The 22816-nt window shown below is 41.7% G+C and overlaps 1 protein-coding gene across 2 annotated transcripts in view; it reads left to right on the top strand.

Annotated features, from left to right (window-relative positions):
- Nucleotides 1-924: 924 nt before the first annotated feature.
- Nucleotides 925-22816, top strand: part of LNX1 (ligand of numb-protein X 1) — a 115307-nt gene continuing 93415 nt past the window's right edge. The window contains exon 1 of one of the 2 annotated variants that reach the window (XM_043970101.1): nucleotides 925-1424. In XM_043970101.1, the coding sequence (XP_043826036.1) occupies nucleotides 1333-1424 (92 nt within the window). In that variant the 5' untranslated portion in view covers nucleotides 925-1332. The remainder of the gene's footprint in view (nucleotides 1425-22816) is intronic. The other variant, XM_043970100.1, reaches the window with a different exon arrangement.

The following is a 22816-nucleotide window of genomic DNA, read 5'->3' as shown; positions in this document are numbered from 1 at the left end:
TTCGACGTCAATATGCATGCAGGCAGGGATGTTTCTATACACTTTGGTAATATCAGTCATTTAAAGTGAAATATTTCTAAAGCACTTGTGAACCTTAAAGTGCTATATAAATGTTAAATATTATTTTATCACATTCTCCCTCAAAGATAAGTTATGTACAGGATAATAATGGTCATAGCTGACGTTTTTATAGCTCCTTATGCTTTATACACATTTGATCCTCCCAATCAATACACTTGTGAAGTAGATGCTATCATTATCCCCATTTTGCAGTTAAGAGTACGGAGATTCTGAGAAGTTGCTCAGGATCACGAAACTGACAAATGACTGAGGCAGGATTTGAACTAAGATCTTCTTGTCTTAAATCCATTACTCTAGCCATTACCCCCATGATTCTAGGAACGCCTAGCATAACACAACTGGTAAAGTGAATGGATGTTCATCCTGTCTCCAAACACCAGGGATTATAAAGGAACCCCACTCATCACCTGCGCACATACAAGCTAATTTCAAGCTGGGGGCGGGGGAGACATTCAAAGAAGCCTAGAGGGGAATAATCATATCATTTCTCTTTATCTCCTCGCTCCAGTTCCGCCTCAAATAGATCTGATTTGGAGGATTGGGTGGAGAAAGTGAAGTGCAAGATAACATTTTCTCACCCCCCCCCCCCCCAGTCTCTGATCTGGCTTTACGTTCACAAGTGCCTACTTTTAATACATGCATTCACTGGAGATGGCATTATGAAAAGTACCCTGGGTTGCTATTAACGACACTTGTACATTGAAGCATCGGATTCAGTGCAGGTCCCCAGGGGCAGTGTTATTCCAAGTCATTTCGAGCAGGAGTCTTGTTTAGGAAGGTGCGGCATGTGGCATACATCTCTTTCCTGTTGCATGCTTACTCATGCTGGGTGGGGGTTTGATGTGCCATGCTCCTACTCTCCTGATAACCCATCTGCTTCTGGCCAGTGATGTAAATGTACCAGCTGCTTCCAGGGAACCACTCTGAATCCTGCAGGAGGAAGAGGCCAGTCGAGCATCAGTCTGTTCTGCAGTGTAGCCCTCTCTTCCCCAGCCACCCAGGGGCTGGCCCTCCATCCTCGCCTCGCCTCACCTCTGCCCGTCTGAGGATCAGACTGAGTAATCCTCTTACAGGCCAGTGATTTCTCAGTGGAGCTTAGTGTAAGGGGTTTAGGGCTGTTGCTACAGGATGGGCTGCTGATTTACGGTGCAGGGGAAAGGTCTGCTTTAAAGGAGGCTTGGTGAGAATAGGAGCTAGGTTTGCTTCGCCACGGTGGCCAGAAGCAAAGTGCCCGGGAAGACAGCATAGAAGATGAAGGCTCTTCTCTTACTGGTCTTGCCTTGGTTAAGTCCAGCAAACTACATTGACAATGTGGGCAACCTTCACTTCCTGTACTCAGAACTGTGAGTACTCACAGTGGCCGTGGGTGTCTGTGTGCATGTGGGGCTGTGGGGCTGTGTCTCCCTGTTCTTGTGCCTGCATCTCTATTGTGCAGTCTCTCCAGTGGGATGAATCCTATGTCCACAACGTGCCTGATGGAACAAAACCTCCTGCCTGCATCTTAAAGCAACATGGCCGATTAACAAACAAACAAACAAACAAAATCTGTGCCTGGTTTAACGGGGGCAGAGCTGATTCAGCAAAGAATTGTTAGGTTCCTGTGCTGCCTTTGCTTTTCTGTGTGTGTGCATTTATTTTGAAGGGCTCTGCCTTTTTTCAATAAATGCATCTCCTCCTTCCATAAATAGAAGCAAAGAGGAGACAAGCACAGAGTACGCCTGTGAGCAGCTGTCTCCTCCCCAGCTTCTATCAGCTGGCTCTATTTGATAAGGAAGATGCTAGCCTGAATATACATGTACTATTCCTTACCGGAGGAAGACAGCCCTGTTTGTTTTAGAGAACCTTAAAAAGGGGATCTATTCATCTTTTATGAGAAAATAATTAATGGAGCAAACCTCAAGCCATGCTATTGTCTTAAGTCTGGCTGCTGGTAAGGTTTGGGAGAAGGTTGCTGAAGCGATGTTCCTGGCTTCTAGCAAACAAATAAATAGTTCTTTTAAGCATGCCTTGGCTATTTGGAGCATTTATAAAAATGCATTTCACTTGACTAACCAACAGCCTCACAAGAACTAGGAAAACAGTCATCTGGGCTCCAAGGAGATATAAAAATAGCCCTAGTAAGCTCAGTGGTGGTGCATGCAATGAGTGTCAATGGGTACTTTGAACAGGAATTACAAATAGATGACAAGCCCATCCTGGGGAAAGACTATTATATGATCACAGTGAGTAAACATGGTGCTGATTGACAGTGAGGGCAATGATAGCACCAGAGAACATGTGGAGATAGCCAAAGGTGCCTTTAAATCAGGGAATCCGGCCACTAAAAACACAGATGCTGATTGTTCTGGGATGTGGGCTGAATTGTGGAATCGTGCAATTCTCAGGATTTTCTGGTTATACCTTCCTGGAGGTAAAGCCAGGTTTTTAACATTGGCTAAGAATGTTCAAAGGAAAACTCTCCTGACCAATGCAGGTTAAACCAAACCTAAACTCAATGAGCATAGCCAAGGCAAACTAGGACATTGGGAGGTGTTTTTGGAAAAGTAAATTCAGCTAGGATGAATCAGGGTCACAGAAAGGTCCATCACCCCCTCTCTGCAGCTTGCTGACTCTACTATACCACAAGGCCAAATACTGCAGCTGGTGAAGTGTCCTCCCCTCTTGTTTTCTCTCTCTCCCCCCTATCATTTTACAGATGAAGAAACTGAGGCCTGGAGAGATGAAATGACTTGCTTATTGGTATATAGCCAGTCTATTGTCAGAGGGGAAAGAACAGAAAAGTATCACATAAGTGATCATAGGAGTCATCTCGGGTGGGGATGACTGATGTAAATCGATTGCTTGCTCGTCAGGCAATTGCTCTCTGACTCTACTTACCATCCCTGAGACTTCCCTGACCAATATACTCTGCCATGGCCAAGTCTCTGTCCTCTATTAGAATGTAAGGTCCTCAAGGGCAAGGGCTGTCTTGTTTTTTTATATTTGCACCCTCTATGCTTAGCACAGTGACTACCCTGTAGTAATAAGTGCTTCACTGAGAAAACATGATCATCTTCGGTAGCTGAGCCTGGAACTAACTCCAACTCCAATGTGGCTGCCATAACACATAATAATTTTAAGGAAGACCCCAGAGAGAAATCTTAGAGGAGTGAACCTACAGGATGCAAAGGATCATTTCCCCACCTTTTATCTCTGGCGTTTAGTATAGTGCTAGGTGTTATGGGTGCTTAATAAGCGCCCATATGGGATGGGGGGGAAAGGTTGAATTAATCCAATCAGGAAGCCTAATTTCATATTTTCAACATAAAAGTGGGTAATGAAACCAAGTGGGGAAAACAAAACAAAAAACCCCTGGATTTGACTTCCAGGTTGACATTTTTGTTTGTTTCTTCCCCGAATCAATAATTCATTAGCCATGTGATTATTGACAGCTCACTTAGTCTGTGTGAGCTGTGTAGTCTTCTCATTTGTAAAATGGAGATAAACCTGCACATACTGCCTACCCTTAATAGTTATTGTAAGGAAAATGCTTAGGCAATGGGAATTATTACTATTATCATTTGGTAAGAAGAAAGTTAGAGGCAGCTAGATGACGCAATGGATAGAGTGCCCAGCCAGGAATCAGAAAGACCTGAGTTCAAATCTAGCCTCAGACACGAGCAGTTGTGTGAGCCTGGGTAATTCACTGTTTGCCTCAGTTTCCTCATCTGTAAAACATGCTGGAAGGGGCAGCTAGATGGCACAGTGGATAGAGCACTGGCCTTGGAGTCAGGAGTACCTGAGTTCAAATCCAGCCTCAGACACTTAACAGTTACTAGCTGTGTGACCCTGGGCAAGTCACTTAACCCCAATTGCCTCACTTAAAAAAAAAAAAAAACAAGCTGGAGAAGGAAATGGCAAATCACTCCAGTACCTTGGCCAAGAAAACCCCAAATGGGGTCACAAAGGATCAGACACAAACAAAACTATGTAACGACAAGAGCAAGAAGATTAATTCTCTGCCTTCCTAATCTATGTGCATTTGTCATCTTTCTTCCACTTTGACAATCCTCCTTGGTCTTTCAAACCCATTGCTGCCACCTTTGATGATCTACTCCTTTTCTGTCTGGGCCCCTCAGTGCTTTCTTTGCTATATCTGACTTCTGGCACTTTTATCATCTTTCTCTTAACTATGCACTGCATTCACTTCCAGGCCCAGTTCTTTAATGGGTGAATCTCTGTTCAGGAATTTGAACATTTTTTAAATGACTTTGAAGAGCAATGAGGAAGCTGGGCTTGATTTTCTGCAAGTTGTGTGTGTGTGTGTGTGTGTGTGTGTGTGTGTGTGTGTGTGTATGATAGCATGTGTGATAGTGTATATGTTTGGGTGGGGGAAAGGGATGAAGTGGGGGAGTGGAGACACTCTGGCTATTGACCCCTCGTGAGGCTGTTTTTTCATCTGTTTATATTGGGTACTTCTGAATGGGTTGTTGCTGTGTGGTCTCGGTGGGTGGGGGTGGATTATGATTTTCAAAATGAAGTTACCAGCTATACTGTTGATGAAGAATGAAAAATTCTTTATTATTGTTTGTCGTAGATTGTAGAGTTTCTCAGGGAGTTAGGAAATGTCTGCTTAACTCATTCATAAAAGAATTTTCAGTTTTCAAATATCAGTACTAGTGAATTATTGCCAAAAGGGAGAAGAAAAAAAATGATAATCCATTCCTCCCAGCTTCCTCCATCCAGTGGAACTGGCACAGGGCAGCTGGGGCTTCTTCTAGGCATCCAATCAAGGACGATTACTTCCTCCTTCCCCTTTCCTCTTACTCCACAGAGTATCCATCATCGATTGCCCCCATTTCCTCACTTGGTCCCTGGCTGCCCCACTCAGGGTCCTGAGACCATCACATTCCTCCTCCAGGGTGTAGTTACCCAACAGAGCTGAATTCTAACCTCTCACCCCGCCCCCCCCCCCAAATGCCACCCACCTGGCCTGGGGAGTCACTCCATATGACTGGGATGCCCGAGATCTATTGTATGGGATCAATTGGAGGCAAGGAGATGAGCAGCAAAGGCAATAAGCACTGGTTCTTGCTGCATTTCTCTCTCCTCCCCCTGCCTCCGGAAACTGAGCTAGAATCAGTACAATATACTGATATACAATGTACAAATACAACGTACAATATACAAAGTCTAGTACTCATTTTACCTCTCAGAGTAATCAGGGTTACATAGCTAGTAAGACAAGTTAGATTTGAACTCCAGTCTTCCTGACTTCAGACCTGGGGCTTTATCCGCTGCGCCACCTAGCCGCCCTCAACAGTATGTAGTTAATCTAATATCAGAGGGGGGAGAGAGAAAAGTTTAATAGCCCTTCACACTCCCTACACCTCCTTTGTTGTTATTGTTGTTTTTAATCATTTAATCACTCGTTGCTATTTTTAACAAATCCCTTTTCGTCTTAGATCTTTTCCTTTCACATTCTTTCCACCTCGGAGTTTTCTCTGAAACTTAGCCACCTCCTCAGGTGGCTAAGGTGCCACATCTCTTGGCACGCTGCTCAGAGCCAGATACTTCCTCTCCTAAACCAGAATACATTTGTGGCAGACTCCTTGTTCCTCACCACCCATTTTTAGAACCTGCCTCAGTCACCATCCCTAAGCAATTCCTCTCTTCTTTAAAGTTGACTCCATCCTTGTTGCTGTTACCTTTGGGCCTCCAGGTAACACTCTTCCTCCCCAGCAAAGTCTGTAACGGGATCACTGTCCCCACCCCCTCTCTAATCCCTGCCCCTGTCGGGGCACCTTGGGCTCCCAGGTCCTCAGCCTCAATGTTTAGTTTCCAGCAGGTGCTAGAATTCCTAGCTATGGCTCTGTGTACAGGGCTGGGTTTCTTGAGCAGAGGAGGTTTGTTTTAGTTGTGATTTTGTTTTAGAACATTGAAATGAGCGACCTCAATATCATTACTTCTCTCATTTGATGCTGGGGGAGAGAGAATAAAGCCCAGGAATGAGAAACTGTCAGAATATAAGGCAGGGGGGGACCCCAAGAGCTGTAAACCTTATCTTCTGACTAGGCAGAGCAGGCTGCAGAAACCAGAGACTCAGAACATGGGATTCATCCGTAGAGTATTCACAAACCAACCTGAGAAAGGAACACCTCTGACTGATTACACCTAGCACGCTGGAGCAAAAAGCTTCACCTCTGGGTTCACACCCCCAAAATAACTTTAAATGAAGTACAGCTGCTCTGATTCTCCTCCCTTCCCCTCTCCCCACCACCCCTTGTTTATATGTGAGAAAATATCAGCCTGGCTAAGTTTCGCAGAGTTTCAAATCCCAGTCTGGGATCCTTAAGCTTTGCCAACCTTAGGTCAAATTTGTAATTTGACATTTGCTTGGAATTGACTTTCTCTTTCTCCTAGTTTTAGCCAGGTGTTAAGTAACAAGCCAGGTAATTCAAGACTACAGTTTTTTTAAAAGCTTGAAAGAATTTTGAAATGAATAATTTTATTAAATAGCAAGACATCTACCGAGCTGTAAACTTGTCACAATTTCATATGTTTTTGTTTTGTTTTGTTCTGGTTTTTTTGGTGAGACAATTGAGGTTAAGTGACTTGCCTAGGGTCACACAGCTAGTAAGTGTTAAGTGTCTGAGGCTGGATTTGAACTTAGGTCCCCCTGAATCCAGGGCCAGTGCTCTATCCACTGCGCCACCTAGCAGCCCCAATTTCATATGGTTTCGACTCTTTGAGAGGAGGGGTATGTGTGTGTGTGAGAGAGAGAGAGAGAGAGAGAGAGAGAGAATGAGAATGTGAAAGTGTTCATGATGTGTAAAGAGGCAGGGGGGAACCACAATAAATAACTTTAGAAGAGGGGTCCTTAACCATTTTTCTGTGTCCTGGTCTCCTTTGGCAGTCTACAGAAAACTATGAACCCACTTCTCTGAATATTTTTCAATAGATAAAATAAAATACATAGACCAATGATATTGAAATACAGTTATCAAAAGATTATTATTTATTTAAAGTTCATAGACCCCCGGTTAAGAATCTCTGCTTTGGGATCAGTTTCTGTCTCACTTTATTTTACAGGATTAATTATTCTCCTCACTTTTGATGTTTAAATCAACAGGGTAAGTAAGCTTTCTAGATTTTCCAGGGGAAAAGATGTCTAAAATAAATCCCTGATGGTTGTTTCTTCTGCGCGCGCACACACACACACACACACACACACACACTGGTGTCATGGTGTCAACTTCTGGTTTTTAAAAAGTATGTATATATGTTTTAAATGAAGTATGGATTAGAATATGAAAGGGAGGAGATAGAGTTGACTGCAAATGGAAAAAAGAAGAGTAGCCCTCCACCCAGAAAAAGGGTAGCTACCAACCCAGAGGAGGAAAGGAAACAAGGGACAATGTAGGTGTCAGGGCCATGTCTCTGTATTTTGGAAACATTCTTGACAAGTCTAACCAAGCATTTTTTTAAAAATGTTAAACTTGTCTATTTGGAAGGAAATTGAAGCCTCATGTTTCTGATTCATTTACACTTAACTCATCAAAATGTCACTTTTAAGGGTTCTTTGATGTCCAGGGAGCCCCACAATCCTTTTTATTAGCTCGCCTTCCTCCCAAGAACCAGCCAGCTCTGCTTTACCAGCTGTAACGTAACCCCAGCCTCTCCTTCCTCCTCACTCATGTGATCCGGAATACGTGTTCTCTACTTGGCAAGAGAGGCCTGCCTTTCCTTGGTCCTGCTGATGGTATGTCAGGGAGTTGAAAGGCAAAAGAGAAAGTTCCTTGAGAAAACATGTTTGGCACAACATCAACCACCCGATGGTATTACACAGGCTTTCTTCCTTCCTTTTTAATACTCCATTAAGGCAAAGGAATTCTTCAGGTAACTTATAAAGAACGTATAACTTTTAGAGAAGCCCAACCACTGAGCTAGACGTGATGACCAAGTCATAAGAAGCTGACTAGGAATAAAAAGTAGGCAGTGCGGGGCAGTGGGCCAAACTCTCTGGATACAGAGTCAGAGGATATAGGTTTGAATCTAGGTCCTACTACCCGAGTGACTTTGGTCAGGTAATTGCTTTGGGCCTCCTCAGTTTCTGTATCTGGAAAATGAAGAGTTTGGGCTAAATGATATCTAAGAACCCCTATAACAGAGGTGTGAAATACAAAGTCTGTGAGTGACCCTTCCAGAGTAAGGCCCAACCAGATGAAAATATAATTGGGAAATATTTAATAAAGTAAATAAAAATACAATAAAATGTAGATAATTGATTTTAAAATTCAGTCAATATGCCACCCTCAGGGAGCCTTACAAATGGATTAGTGGCTTGGTTGCTATCTGAGTTTGAAATCACAGCCCTACAACTCTAAGCTTTTGAACCTATAAATAAATCAACCAATTAAATTTTATGGTCTAAGCTGAGATAAATACAAGGATGCCAAAACCCCAAACATTGACTAACATATTATAAATCACAATGGAAATATTTTTATTTTCATTGTGGAAGTACTGGATAAATAAATGAAAATATTGTTTTGATATATTAACAATATTAATAATTAACAAAAGTAAAACTTTTATGAAAGGCTTCTATAAATTTTGTCAAGGAAAATGGCACATAGACAAGACTGTTAAAAAGGGAAGAATAAGGTAATAGTAATAACAATAAATTATCATGAGAATATAAAACAACATTCTTTTTTTCCAGACAGGAATAGAATAACAGCTTCCTTTTAGGTTTATTATATTTAAAAACCAAATTTATGCAAAACATGTGAATGTTACAAAATGATATAAATATATGAAATTATATGAATGAAATGACAGAAGAGTTGTTAGTGTTTTTTCAAAGTTAGACATGACCTGGAATATGTCCCCTGTTCTGTACAGAGATGCAGGACTATTCTGCAGAACATTGAATGGCAAGTCAGACTTTTACAATATATTGATTAATTTTACTAAACATTTGTTTGGGTTTTTTTTGTTTTGGTTTGGTTTGGTTTCTTGTGGGGCAATGGGGTTTAAGTTACTTGCCCGAGGTCACACAGCTAGTGTCAAGTGTCTGAGACTGGATTTGAACTCAGGTCCTCCTGAATCCAGGGCCGGTGCTTTATCCACTTCACCACCTAGCTGCCACCAATTTTACTGAATATTAAAGCAATATCCTTACAAGTTCCTCTATTCCTGGAAACATCTTCTTGGGAATGTGTCTATGGAGACATTCCAGGGACCTCCAAAGATGACCCTCATCATGAGTCAAGGTGACAACAGGACTTCAACCAGTTGAGAGTTATTCTCTTTAATTTTGTAGCAACTCCTCAGAGCATAGGGTAGATCCACAGGGTCATAAGGATTCCCATCTGGAAGGGACCATAAAGATCCTCTCCTGTGGCCCTCCTTCATCATTTGATTGATTCTCCTTCCTACTCAGTCACCCACTTATTAACCTCTATTCAAAGATCCGATAAATACTAATATTTGCAGACACTAAAACAAAACCAACCTCCCTTTTTTCCTGTTTCTTCTACCTTTTTTGAGGGTGGGGTGGGGCAATGAGGGTTAAGTGACTTGCCCAGGGTCACACAGCTAGTAAGTGTCAAGTGTCTGAGGCTGGATTTGAACTCAGGTCCTCCTGAATCCAGGGCTGGTGCTTTATCCACTGCACCACCTAGCTGCTCCCCTGTTTCTTCTACTTTTGACTCTGGTAGGCAGTAGGCCTTTGAGTCAAGCACCCTGTGTTCAAATCCATTTCTGCCATTTAATATCTGTGTGATACTGGTTGAATCATTTAAATTCTCTGGGCCTCAGGTTCTTCACCTGCAAAAAGAGGGGACTGGGGGCAGCTGGGTGGCACAGTGGATAGAGCACCGGCCCTGGAGTCAGGAGGACCTGAGTTCAAATCCGGCCTCAGACACTTAACACTTACTAGCTGTGTGATCCTGGGCAAGTCATTTAACCCCCATTGCCTCACTAAAAAAAAATAAAATAAAAAAAAGAGGGGACTGGACTAGAGCCCCTCAAGCCCCAAATCCTATGAAATCTGTTCTACCAGGAGACCCGACAAGAAGTCTGTTTGTTTTCTAGGAGTAGAAAGAGTAAATGTGGGAAGAGACTTTTTTTGTGAGCACAGAATTTCTCATCCTGGTGGTGGACAGCAGTAGGATCTCTTCTTTTCCAGTGTTGGGTTTGACATTTGAATGAAGGGGAGGTACATCCTCATGAAGGGGCCAGTATAGCTTCATGGGTATCATTGACTGGTCAAGATCCTTGAAAATCCCGGACCATAGAGCCAAGTCACCAAGTCATTCAGAAAGAAGGAAAAAACTGAAGGAGATTGGTGGCATCTTAATTTAGGAGGGCTTTTGTGAGGCTTCTCCTCCCTCTGTAGTACACCTGTGACGTGTGTCACACCAGCTCTACCCTTACCACAGCTCTTTGCTTCCTGGAGGTCTTGTCTTTTATTACATTCTCTGCCCTCTGGCCTCCCTACTTCCTTCTTAGGATTGTCACTTTTTTCATTTTGTTTTGCAGGGCAATGAGGGCTAAGTGACTTGCCCAAGGTCATGCAGCTAGTAAGTGTCAAGTGTCTGAGGTCAGATTTGAACTTAGGTCCTCCTGAATCCAGGGCCAGTGTTTTAACCACTGTGCCACCTAGCTGCCCCCAGGATTGTCACTTTTGCACATGCTGAGAAATCAGCCAACTGCGGTGGGGGTGGGGGTGGGGTCCCAGTTTTTCACTGTGGCACATGGAAAGAAGTTGAAATATTGTCTCCACCCCAGGGCAAAACGTATCTTTACTGTGAGAAGCAAAACTCACACCTGCAGGTGTTTCTATTTCCTTCTTCCTTCCTTTTCCGTCACCACCATCAGGAAGAACTGAACCTCCTACATACTTGGTTGTCTTCTGCATTTTTTAATTTTGATTTTAAATATAACATTCAGTGTTTTAGCTTTTAGCATCTTTGTATTTACTTTATCTTGGGCTATGAAATCTAATTGATTGTTTTAGTTTCATATTTGCAGAATTATTAAGCCCTCCAAAGAACTTAGACATCATTATCTGAAGCCTAATACTAAAGTACATAGACTTCTAGATCTGGGAGGGATAGTACAAACTATGTGTTGGTAAATGAGCTCTCTGGGGGAAAAAAAAAAGCCCTAAGGTGACACTGGCACACTTTTAAGGTTAATCTACATTATTAAAATTTTCTCCATCACTTTCTTAAATCTAGGTAATCAACAAAACAAAAATTCGAGCCCTGATTGGCAGCTTGTCAATTTCAAAAGTTTGGAATGCTTACACTGTAAATTTAACAATCAGGTCTTACAAGCCAGCCTGAGCTGAGCTCTACCCTGGATGGTAGAGATCATCCAGTCCAATTTCGAAGGCCAACGCATCTAGTTAGTGGGTGAGGTAGATGTAGAGAAGGGGTTTTTTCATAGACCCTTTCTCAGAATAATGTTTTAGAAAGTACCAAATAGGCCACATGGGCTTGCAAAGGAAACCAGTTATATTGAAATAAAGATGTAATTCTTCCACACACACCCCTCCCAATCTATTGATAGACCCCAAGTTAAGAACCCCTGGTCTAGAATTTAAATGTGCCACTAACTCAATGATATGATCTTGAACAAGGTATGTGATTGTTTTGAAAGCCAATGATACTAATTAACATTCATTATTGTAAATGTACCCTTGAAAAATAGTAATCAACAAGCATTTATGAAGGGCTCACTATGTGCCAGTCACTGCACTAAGTGCCAGGAGTACAAATATATCAGCAAAAATAAAGACAATCCTTGTCCTCAGGGACCTTACGTTTTAACCTGGGAAAGATAACACATAAAAAGGAACTGAAAAGTTGGTGGGGGAAGAGTGGGGGAAGGGAAGTATCCTCACAAGGGGCAGGGGTAGCGGTGAAGTCTGGAGAATACCTAGTCTGAGCCCCTTCTCAAAATGGTGGTTTGGTCAGGTACTCCCCGAATTAAAGAAGGGGCCCCTAGGGACAAAGGGGGAAGGCAGCTAAGTCATGGTGATGAAGTCTGGGGAAACATTAAGGCTGGAACTACTTGGTAACATTTTACAAGATCATCAGAACCTTTAATGGAAATATAATCCCAATGAGTGCTAGAATCACCTTTCCTCGATTTGGTATGTGATGACTGAATTCAGTTGTTGTCCTGTCACTTGGCTTTTTTATCTGAGCTATAATTAGGGTGAGGTTAGGGACTTTGCTTCAGGGCATTGAGATTTAAAGGGCGATGGATGCCCTTAAAGTAAGAAGCAGTCAAAGGCATACTTCCTACCTCTCTCTCTCTGTTCCCCAGGTGAGCTCTTCCTTACCCAGCCCTCTGATGGACTCTTCATAGCAGCAGCTTTCAGTGTCTTGAGTTCTCTACCTGACTAAAGTCCAGGTGTTTCTATCTCATCTTCATTGGTCACTACCAGGGCATCCTGGGGGTCTCTCTTTCCATAATGCCTATGTCCCAAAAGCAAATATCTCTCTTCACAATCTCTTGGCCACCTTCAACTGAATCTGTATGTTTGAAAAATTGATTTTAGGGAAACATTCCTGCTGCTTGTTCTGAGTACCAAAATTGCTAGTTCTGTCTCTCTTCTACTGGTTGATACAAGTGGGTGGGATCATATCCATACCCTGCAGATGGCATCGCCGGGCATGAATTGTTAGTTTTTATGATTCTAAAGAAAGAGGAGAAATGCTCATCTAGAGTCTGACCCGGAAAATACGATGATTTATACATGAAACAGTTATTCACAAAATACTTTGGAATGTTTTTCTTCAAGAAAAATTTAATAGAAAGGATAAGAATGAAAACAGAATAAGCATTTGTGTAGTACCTAGTACAATTCAGGCACTGTGCTAAGCACTTTACAAACATTACTTCATTAGATCCTCATGAAAACCCTGGGAGGTAGGTGCTATTATTATTCCCATTTTACAGTTGAGGAAACTGAGGCAGACAGAGGCCCCATAGGCCACATAGCTGGTAAATGTCTAAGGCTGGATTTGAACTCAAATCTGCATTACCCCAGGTGCAGTGTTCTATCCACTGTACCACCTATCTTCCATTTAAGGCAAAAAAAATTTCTCCCTTGGTTTAAAAAAAATACCCTCTCTAAAGTAACATTAAAAATATAATACTGGGGGCAGATGGATGGCGCAGTGGGTGGAGCACTGGCCCTGGATTCAGGGGTACCTGAGTTCAAATCCGACCTCAGACACTTAACACTTACTAGCTGTGTGACCCTGGACAAGTCACTTAACCCCAGTTGCCTCACAAAACAAACAAACAAACAAAATATAATACTGGGGCAGCTAGGTGGCACAGTGGATAAAGCACCCGCCCTGGATTCACTTAACTCTCATTACCCTGGGAAAAAAAAAAAGTATAATACTTATGTATTGTTGAAGACAATATGTTGAGAGTTTGGGGGTAATGTGGAGATAACTATTCTTTCTTTTTAAAAGTTTTATTAATTAATTTTTTTTTTGTGGGGCAGTGAGGGTTCAGTGCATTGCCCAGGGTCACACAGGGTCTGACGCTGGATTTGAACTCAGGTCCTCCTAAATCCAGGGCCGGTGCTCTATCCACTGTGCCACCTAGCCGCCCCCAGTTTTTCTTTTCTCTTTCTTTTTTTTTGGGGGGGGTGAGTTTTATTAATTTTATATCACAATCATTTCTTTGGATGTACCCTTGTAAAATAGTCAACAATTATTTATTAAGGCTCACGTTAATTACCCCCCCAACACACACACACACACACACACACACACACACATACACACACACATTGTAGCAACCAATATAGCAACTTTGTCTAAATGTATGCACCCATAGGCTTCACCACCTTTGTAACAAAAGGAAGGAAATGTGCTTCTTCATCTGTTCTCTAAAACCCAAATTGGTCATTACTGTGGATTACAATATTCTTGGACTCGGATAACGTGATCTTTTCACAGAATTGGTAACAATGGTAATTCCTTCCTTCCTTCCTTCCTTCCTTCCTTCCTTCCTTCCTTCCTTCCTTCCTTCCTTCCTTCCTTCCTTCCTTCCTTCCTTCCTTCCTTCCTTCCTTCCTTCCTTCCTTCCTTCCTTCCTTCCTTCCTGTCTTCCTTTCTTTTCTTTCTTTGTGGGGCAATGAGGGTTAAGTGACTTGCCCAGGGTCACACAGCTAGTAAGTATCAAGTATTTGAGACTGGATTTGAACTCAGGTCCTCCTGAATCCAGGGGTGCTTTATCCACTGTACCACCTAGCTGCCACCATATGGTAATTCCTTTAACATTACTAAGTACTGGGGGCGGGTAGGTGGCGCAGTGGATAGAGCATCAGCCCTGGATTCAGGAGGACCTGAGTTCAAATCCAGCCTCAGATACTTGACACTTACTAGCTGTGTGACCCTGAGCAAGTCACTTAACCCCCATTGCCCTGCAAAAAAAACAAAAACCAAACAAACAAAAAAACATTGCTAAGTACTGATTGAATTTCATTGAATGTCATGGGGCATCTCCCCATCAAGATAGATCCACCATTGTATAGGAGCTTACATTCTATAGTAGATAACAGCTGATAGAAAGGTTATGGGCAGGAAAAGAAAGTATACTAGGCAGAAGCAGGGAAACCACTTTCCACAAATCAAGGTGGACCTTGTCTTTACGATGCCAAAATTGACAGAAGAATGTAACAGATCATTCAATGTCATCAAAAAAAAAATTACGAGTGGGCACCACTTTGTTTCTTTTCACTTCATCATTGATGATATTTTCCTGAAGAGGCCAAGAGAATGTTATCTTTTTTTACGGTAATAAGTGAATGTTATCTTTTTTTTTAAAAAAAGTTTTAATTGCTATCTTCCTTTGTGCAACTCTGCCTCACTGAAATCTAATTCGTGCACAAGTTAAGACATCATCCTGTGATGTCACTGGCCCCCTTTGAAATGAAGGACAAACAAACAATATCTCTTCCCCCTCCTAGAGAGCCATCCTATATAACAAATAATATTTTTAGAGAGAAAAAAGAAGCACAACTTATCAATACATTGAAAAAGTCCAAAAATTTGCAATATGTGACACCTGTGGCTCCTCATACAAAAGAAGGTTACCTCACCACGGAGTCTGGACTTTTTTGAGGACTCCAAATATTATTTCAGATGCAGCCCAAAATATCACTACTTTTAAAAAATTAATTTTCATTTTTATTCTTGAATTTAAAGACCAAATCACTGTTTCCTTTTTCAAAGGGCTGTTGCACAACGCAAAAGCACAGGTGTGTGGGCACCTCATGGGCCACTCCATCTTTATATATCAAATAGGTTCCATCTGTGTTATACCAGTTACCATTTCTGAAAGCTAAATCTCATGAAGTTGTTTCATGTCTTATGGTTCTGTCCTTACCATCTTCAAATCTTTGCGTTTCTTCCAATTTGCTCTCATGCTTCCCATGCTGCTTGGAGAACTCTCCAAGTGAGTGTGATCCATGAATTGCCTCACTCCCTCTTCCAGGTCATCCATCAAATGTGTTGGGTCAGAGCTTCGAGGTGGCTGACTGTTGAAACACCCTTCCAGACACCTTCACACAACTGAATTTAATATCACTTAGGATTACTTTTTTTTTTTTAATGATTCCTGTTCATTTTCAGGCCAAATGAGTCAAACCAATTTAGTCTACTCTTTTCTTCCTCTCCCTACCTCCATCAGTCCTATCTGTACAAACCACAGCACTGAAATCTATAGTTCTATCCCAATAATCTAACAGGTGTGTCTCTTGTAAATTAAACCCAAACAATGTATTATTTATTACCCCATTGTTCTCAGGACTTTTAAAGATTATTTTCCTATTTTAAAGATAAAATAGTTGGAGAAATCAGATAATAATTTTCAGTACCATTCTTCCTAAATATTTTCCTATACCAACTAGACAAATTGTTGGTCTTTTCTCAATCAGTTTGGGAACTCCCTCAGTGCAAGATAATTTTTCAAGAATAATTATGTACAAAAAAATTTTAAAAGAATAATTATGTACTTATACAGCATAATTGTTTAGTAACTGTATTAGCCTGATTCTTTAACTCCCTAAAGACATACTTCTAATGTTTGCTTGGCCACATTTTCCAACTATTCTATCTGCTATTTGGTCAAAACTATTTTAAACATCCTCACCAATTTAGAATTCTCCAAATACCATTTCTTTATGTTCCTTCTTATAAAAATCAGGTCGTTGCCTTTTAAAAAGAGTTCCCTAGCAGTCATTTCATAATGGAATATAATATTTTTCCCCAATTACATGTTAAAACCATTTTTAACCATTAAAAAACATTTTGAGTTTCAAATTCTATCCCTCCCTTCCTCTGTCCCCATACCCCTCCCTAAGACAGTAGTCAAGGTGATATAGTTTATATATGTGAAATCAGGTAAAACATTTGCACATTAGTCATTTTGAACAAGAAGACTCAAATAAGAAAAAGAAGGAAAGTGAAAAGTAGCACGCTTCTGTCTGTTTTCAGATAGTGTCTATTCTTTCTCTGGAGGTGGACAGTCAGCTTCAGCATTGGTCCTTTGGGATTGTCTTGAATCATTGTATTGCTGAGAAGAGCTAAGTCATTCACAGTTCTTCATTGTACAATATTGCTGTTACTGTGTACAGTGTTCTCCTGATTCACCACCAGCAGTCATTTTAAAGTCTTCTTTCCATTGCATTTTTGCTTTACTCTGTGGGTCTGTGGCTTTTTGATCTCTCTGTTTTTTGTTTTGTTTGTTTTTGTTTTGTTTTGTCTTTGGTTTGTTGTTGTTGTTGTTGTTGTTGTTTTGTTTTTTGTTTTTTGCGGGGCAATGAGGTTAAGTGACTTGCCCAGGATCACACAGCTAGTAAGTGTCAAGTGTCTGAAGTCGGATTTGAACTCAGGTTGTCCTGAATCCATGGTCGGTGCTTTATCCACTGCGCCACCTAGCTGCCTCCCTTTATTTCACAGCACCCATTGATTGAATTCCCAAGACCCCACCTTGAAAACCAAGTCTTTTCATCTGCTTCTGAAGAAACTAGTTATGAAGTACATTTACAATTACAGATAAAACAATTAGAAACTGCTGGGCACGTAGCAAAAGTCCATTGTTAATCCCCAAGCATAAGACTTGCTATTATGGACATACTTTTACCATCTGTCACCCGCCTTACTTTTCAGTGGAGAAACCAGATCCCTAACCCACCCTCTCTTCACATTGATTGCCTTTGCCAAGGAAACATTTGGAAGCTTTTCGTTTAAGGATAATATGTTAATATCCATGTTCTGACTTACTCCTAGCCTCCACCCATTCACTAGAGAATCATGGAAATCACAAAGTACATTCCTAAAATTATTTTTAGCATCCTAGAATCTTAGGGTTGAGAGGAAGCACAGATTCTGGAGTTAGAGGGACAGGCTACATTGTAGAATACCAAAGGTGGAAGGGCCAACCCCCTCACGTTTACTGACAGCAAAGTATTGATCTTAATTCTTGCTAAATTAAGGGCCACAAAAACCACAGGAGTGTTGAGTTGATGATGACATACTCCATAGAATAACCTCATTTTATAAATGAGCTGAAGTCTCTATTCTTTAACAAAAATAAAAAATGAAAATCGAACAGAATCTCAGTTGGAAGAGACTTCAGAAGCCTAGTCTAATCTAGTCCGCACAGGAATTCCTTCTGTGACGTTCTGGACAAGGGGTCACAAGGCCATGACTTAAAGACCCTCCAGTAAGGGAGACTCTTACCTCACTTTTTTTTTTTTAGTGAGGCAATTGGGGTTAAGTGACTTGCCCAGGGTCACACAGCTAGTAAGTGTTAAGTGTCTGAGGCTGGATTTGAACTCAGGTACCCCTGACTCCAGGGCCAGTGCTCTATCTGCTGTGCCTCTTACCTCACTTTTGACAGCCAGCTCTAATCATGATGTTTTCCCTGACTCTGCAACTTTCAGTCACTGCTCCTCATTCTGCCCTATAGGGGCCAATTGAAACAAATCTAGTCTCTCTTCATCCAGACAGCCCTAAAAACACTTGAGGGCAGCAGTCACCTACACCCCATCCCACCCCACTCCACACCCCCAGTCTTTGCTTTTCTTGGCTAAACACCCCCATTTCCTTTGGTAAGCTCCTCCAGGTCACCCTCCTTTGTATCCCCTCCTCCATGACAATTTAAGATGAAATTATTCCACTTAGAATTGATGCCGGCAAACATGAAAACTGAGGATTCACTGTAACCCTAATTTCAGCATCTAGCAAGAATTCTACTTGTGATTTCCTGACTTGTTTTCTCCAGCAAGCAGCAAATTGGCAGAGCAGCCAATGGAGCAACTTGAAAGATATGAGCTCTAAGTCTAAGACCACCAATGGAGATGGTCAGAAGGGAAGGTCTCATCCATTCACCATTCTGATCACCCTCCAGCTTGTCAACCAAAGCTGAAGTGCTGAGGGAAGGAGAAGCCACTGTAATTGTTAGATGGATGGCAACCAGCATGGAAAGAATTGCTTAATTTGTGTTTATGGGGACCACTGGATCCCGTGCAGTGAACTTACAGGAGAACATGGACAAAATCCACCAGAAGGGCTGGCATGGATGAGTTGAAATTTGTCTTGTTAGAGGGATTACCCACAATGATAAGATCGTAGATTCATTTGAATGAGGGAGCCACTGTTCCTGCCTTTTGAAGCATTTGTATTTGTTTTTTATCTTTTTTTTTTGGGGGGGGGCAATGAGGGTTAAGTGACTTGCCCAAGGTCACACAGCTAGTAAGTGTCAAGTGTCTGAGGCTGGATTTGAACTCAGGTCCTCCTGAATCCAAGGCCAGGGTTTATCCACTGAGCCACCTAGCTGCCTCTTGTTGTTTATCTTTAAAGGATTAGGGACCGGTCCTATGATTTTATTCATGGAGGGAGTTTAGGGTAAAGAACTCCCATTGTCAGTGTAAGCAGGCACCATTTCTGCAATTTGTAGTTCCCTATAATCCCAAGAGGCTGAATGATTAGCCCAGTCACACAGTATATGTCAGAGGCAGAACATCACCATCATCAACAACATCTTCATCACAATAGCTAACACTTATACAGTGTTGACTATGCCAGGCTCCCTGCTAAACACTTTTAATCCTCATTTAATCTCATTTAATCCTCCCCCAAACCCAGGGAGGTAGGAGCTACTATTATCCCCATTTTTACAGATGAGGAAACTGAAGCAAACAGAGGTTTGTGACTTGCCCAAGATCACACAGCTAATAAGTGTCTAAGGCTAGATTTGACTTCAGATCTTCCTGACTCCAGGCCCAGCACCCTATGCACCTACCTACCTCTCTGCCAGAGATCTAAGGCCACCTCTCTATCCACCATCTTTACATGCATAGCAAATCTTACTGATCACAATGCCAACTTTAGTTGCAAAGTAACTCTGATTTAAAATACAGATGAAAGAAACTCTGTGAACTTGTCTTTAAAGGGAACATAATAAAGAGTTCAATAAAATAGGTTGGAACAAGTCTGTTTTCCACAAATAGCAAAATGGTTGTTAATCATTTTGCTATGAATCATAGAATCTTGCAGCTGAAAGGGAAATCTACACATTTTTTCCCATGTTAAATGTCAGCTTTATATTTAAGTGAGTTTTATTAAAAGAAAAAAATTAAAAATTCAATAGCAATAAGGCTAGGAAATCAGAAACCTGGCAATTCATTCATTAAGTAGAAACCATTCATTCCTCCTACCTTTGTTTTCATCTAAAATGAATGTAAGATTCTTTCTCCTCTTTCCCCACCAATACTTCAAAATGAATGGGAGGACTCTGGAGGGTAGGGGCCATTTGCCTGCTGTGCCCTCTCTGAGGGATGGGGAACTTTCCACAGTCCAGATCCTCTGGCATGGGGATGAAAGGTGCTTTCTGGCATATTGCAGCCAGTACTCCCTTTTATTCCCCTCACAGCTGGATTTTGCTCTGAGAGCTGCTTAGAACTGATTAGGTTTCTATAAAGCACCTTGAGCTACTTTGATGTCTCAGGTCGATTATGCAGCCAATCCAATTGTTCAGGAATTTACCTCATTTGAAGTAGGTACTGAGGACAGATTAAGCTTACAAAAAATGAGCTTTCCTTTTCTTTTTTTCCCGGTCAGACAGAGTTAGCCCAGTCCCCTTCCTGCGTCTCCTTCAATCAGCTGCTCTTGTGGGCTCGGTCTGTGAACAAATTCTAAGTGGTTATTTCCATGGCTCAGTTGGATTGTTTCCAGAATTTCCAGCACACATTATTCCTGTCAGGGATCTTCAGTTACCATCCTCTCAATCCTAAAGGGCCTACATTCTTGTTTGGTCTTCTCCTAGCCTGAGTATAAGGAGACTGGACAGTAATGATCACTACACTTATCTTTCTGGGCCCATGTCCCCTGGGATCAAAACATTTGTCATTTGGAAGGTTCTTTCAATCACAGTCCTTACTTTAGAAATTAATCAGATGAGACTCAAGCTCTGTCAGGAGGAACATTTACCATGACACTAGGCTGAATCTTTTGCATCTGACAGAACAAGTCTGTCTATTTTGGCATGCCCCTGGCCTTCTGACTTAATTCATGCTCATTGGACCCGAATGATAATTTGGTAACATTCAGAAATGAACTATATAATTGAAACACCATGGCTCAGATTGCATCCCCTACCATATGCTAAAATGTCTCCCCAGGAAGTTGTTAGAAATCTCTATGTGTTGTATCAAGTCATTCTCAGTATTAAAATACAGTGCTCTTAATGGTGTTTCTCTGGTGTAATTACCCCTGAGAGGGCTGAGGCCTGCCAAGCTGGCCTCTCCAATAGTGGTTTCGTGTCTAATCATGCTAGAAGAGGTGCAGGAGTGAATAAAAAGATGTTCAGAAACACTGAGATCCTGTTTTGAGGCCAACCCTGAATTCTATTCCTCCTGTCTAGGACCTTCCCATTCAAATGCCCCAGTTCTTTTTTTCGTTTTTTGTTTTTGTGGGGGGCAATGAGGGTTAAGTGACTTGTCCAGGATCACACAGCTAGTAAGTGTCAAGTGTTTGAGGCCAAATTTGAATTCAGGTCCTCCTGACTCCAGGGCCAGTACTACTATGCCACCTAGCTGCCCCCCAAATGCCCAAGTTTTGATGGTGTGTGTGTGTGTGTGTGTGTGTGTGTGTGTGTGTGTGTATGTATACACGCACATACATAGGTGGGTATTGTTTCAAAGAGATGACTTTGCCTTTGCCACCGGTTAATGGAAACTAATTCTTATGTAGATTTATTTTCATACTTAATGTATCCCCTAATATTTCATATTCCTAATGAGCATAATCTGACAAGTCATTACAAACAATACCAGAGCTGCCAATATCATGGTGCCAAGCCTTGGGGCACTATCAGAAACTGTAGAAAGCCAGTGACAATAGACAGGCAGATATCCAGGATCTCACTGTGGTTCAATCCTTTGTACTTGGGCTCCTTTAGAGAAGCTAGATGTACTAGACTATATTTCTTTATGAAGTGGGAGAAGTTCATATGTGTGAACTGTTTCTCCTGTTAACCATAAAGAAAACTATTCCCTTCCTTAGATGTACCTTAGCTTGTAAGATGGATCACACAGGAGGGATCATAGTGGGAAATCAGAGATGGTGCCTTCTTTGATGTGGAAGTTGCACGTGTTTTTTTGCAGGACAATAAGGGTTAAGTGACTTTCCCAGGGTCACACAGCTAGTGTCCAGTGTCTGAGGCTGGATTTGAACTCAGGTCCTCCTGAATCCAGGGCCAGTGCTTTATCCACTGCACCACCTAGCTGCCCCCAAGGCAGTAGGAATCTTAAAGGAAGATAAACACAAAGTTAGCAGGAGGCAATCCATCAATCAATTAATAAGCATTGATTAAGTGACTACAATGTGCCAGGAATTGTGCTAAGAGCTGGGGAGACAAAGACATTAGTGAAATAATCTCCACCCACACAATGAGCTTACATTTCAGTGGGGAAAGACAGAGACAGATATAGAGATATAGATACATACATATATATATATATATGCACACACATATATGTAACAAATCTAAATAAATCACAAACAAATATAAAGTAGTTAAATATAAAGAAAGGAGTTAGGGAGGAGGAGGGCACTAGCAGTTGGAGAGGCCTCATATAGAAAGTGGGATCGCAACACCTCCTTTAAAAGAGATTGGCTCAGAGAGTTGAAGGTACAGAGAGATTAATTTCAGGCACACGGGGATTAGCCATGGAGACAGGAGATGGAATGTCCTTTCAAAGAATAGAGAGGATGTCACTTTGGCCGGATAAGCTAAGGAACTATTTCCAAGTTACCTGCTAATGACCTCTTGGTGATAATGGAATCTTGATAAAAGAAAGGTGTCTGAGCTAAGGGACAAGACGGACAGCTCAGCTCCCGGATAATAGAATGGGGTTCATTTTCCCCAGGGGAAGACATTTCCTCATATATTTTCCTGGTCTGTGTGATTGTGACATAGCTAGAAAGAAAATAAACTTGTGAGTCAGGGGAATTATGGAGGATTTGGTGAGAGAGCGTGGTGAAATGGAAAGCTACTGGCCTCTGAAGGAACGGATTCGAGCCCCACTGCTGCTGACCTTAGTCGAGTAAGCTCAGTGTCAGGTACATGTTAAAAGCTGAATAAATGCTTGTTTCTTGCTTTCTTCATCTGCAAGGGAAAGGGGTTGGATTTGGTAACATGCTGT

Source organism: Dromiciops gliroides, chromosome 6 (assembly GCF_019393635.1).
Source record: "Dromiciops gliroides isolate mDroGli1 chromosome 6, mDroGli1.pri, whole genome shotgun sequence".
Classification (NCBI taxonomy): domain Eukaryota; kingdom Metazoa; phylum Chordata; class Mammalia; order Microbiotheria; family Microbiotheriidae; genus Dromiciops; species Dromiciops gliroides.
This window is presented reverse-complemented; position numbering and strand designations above follow the sequence as displayed.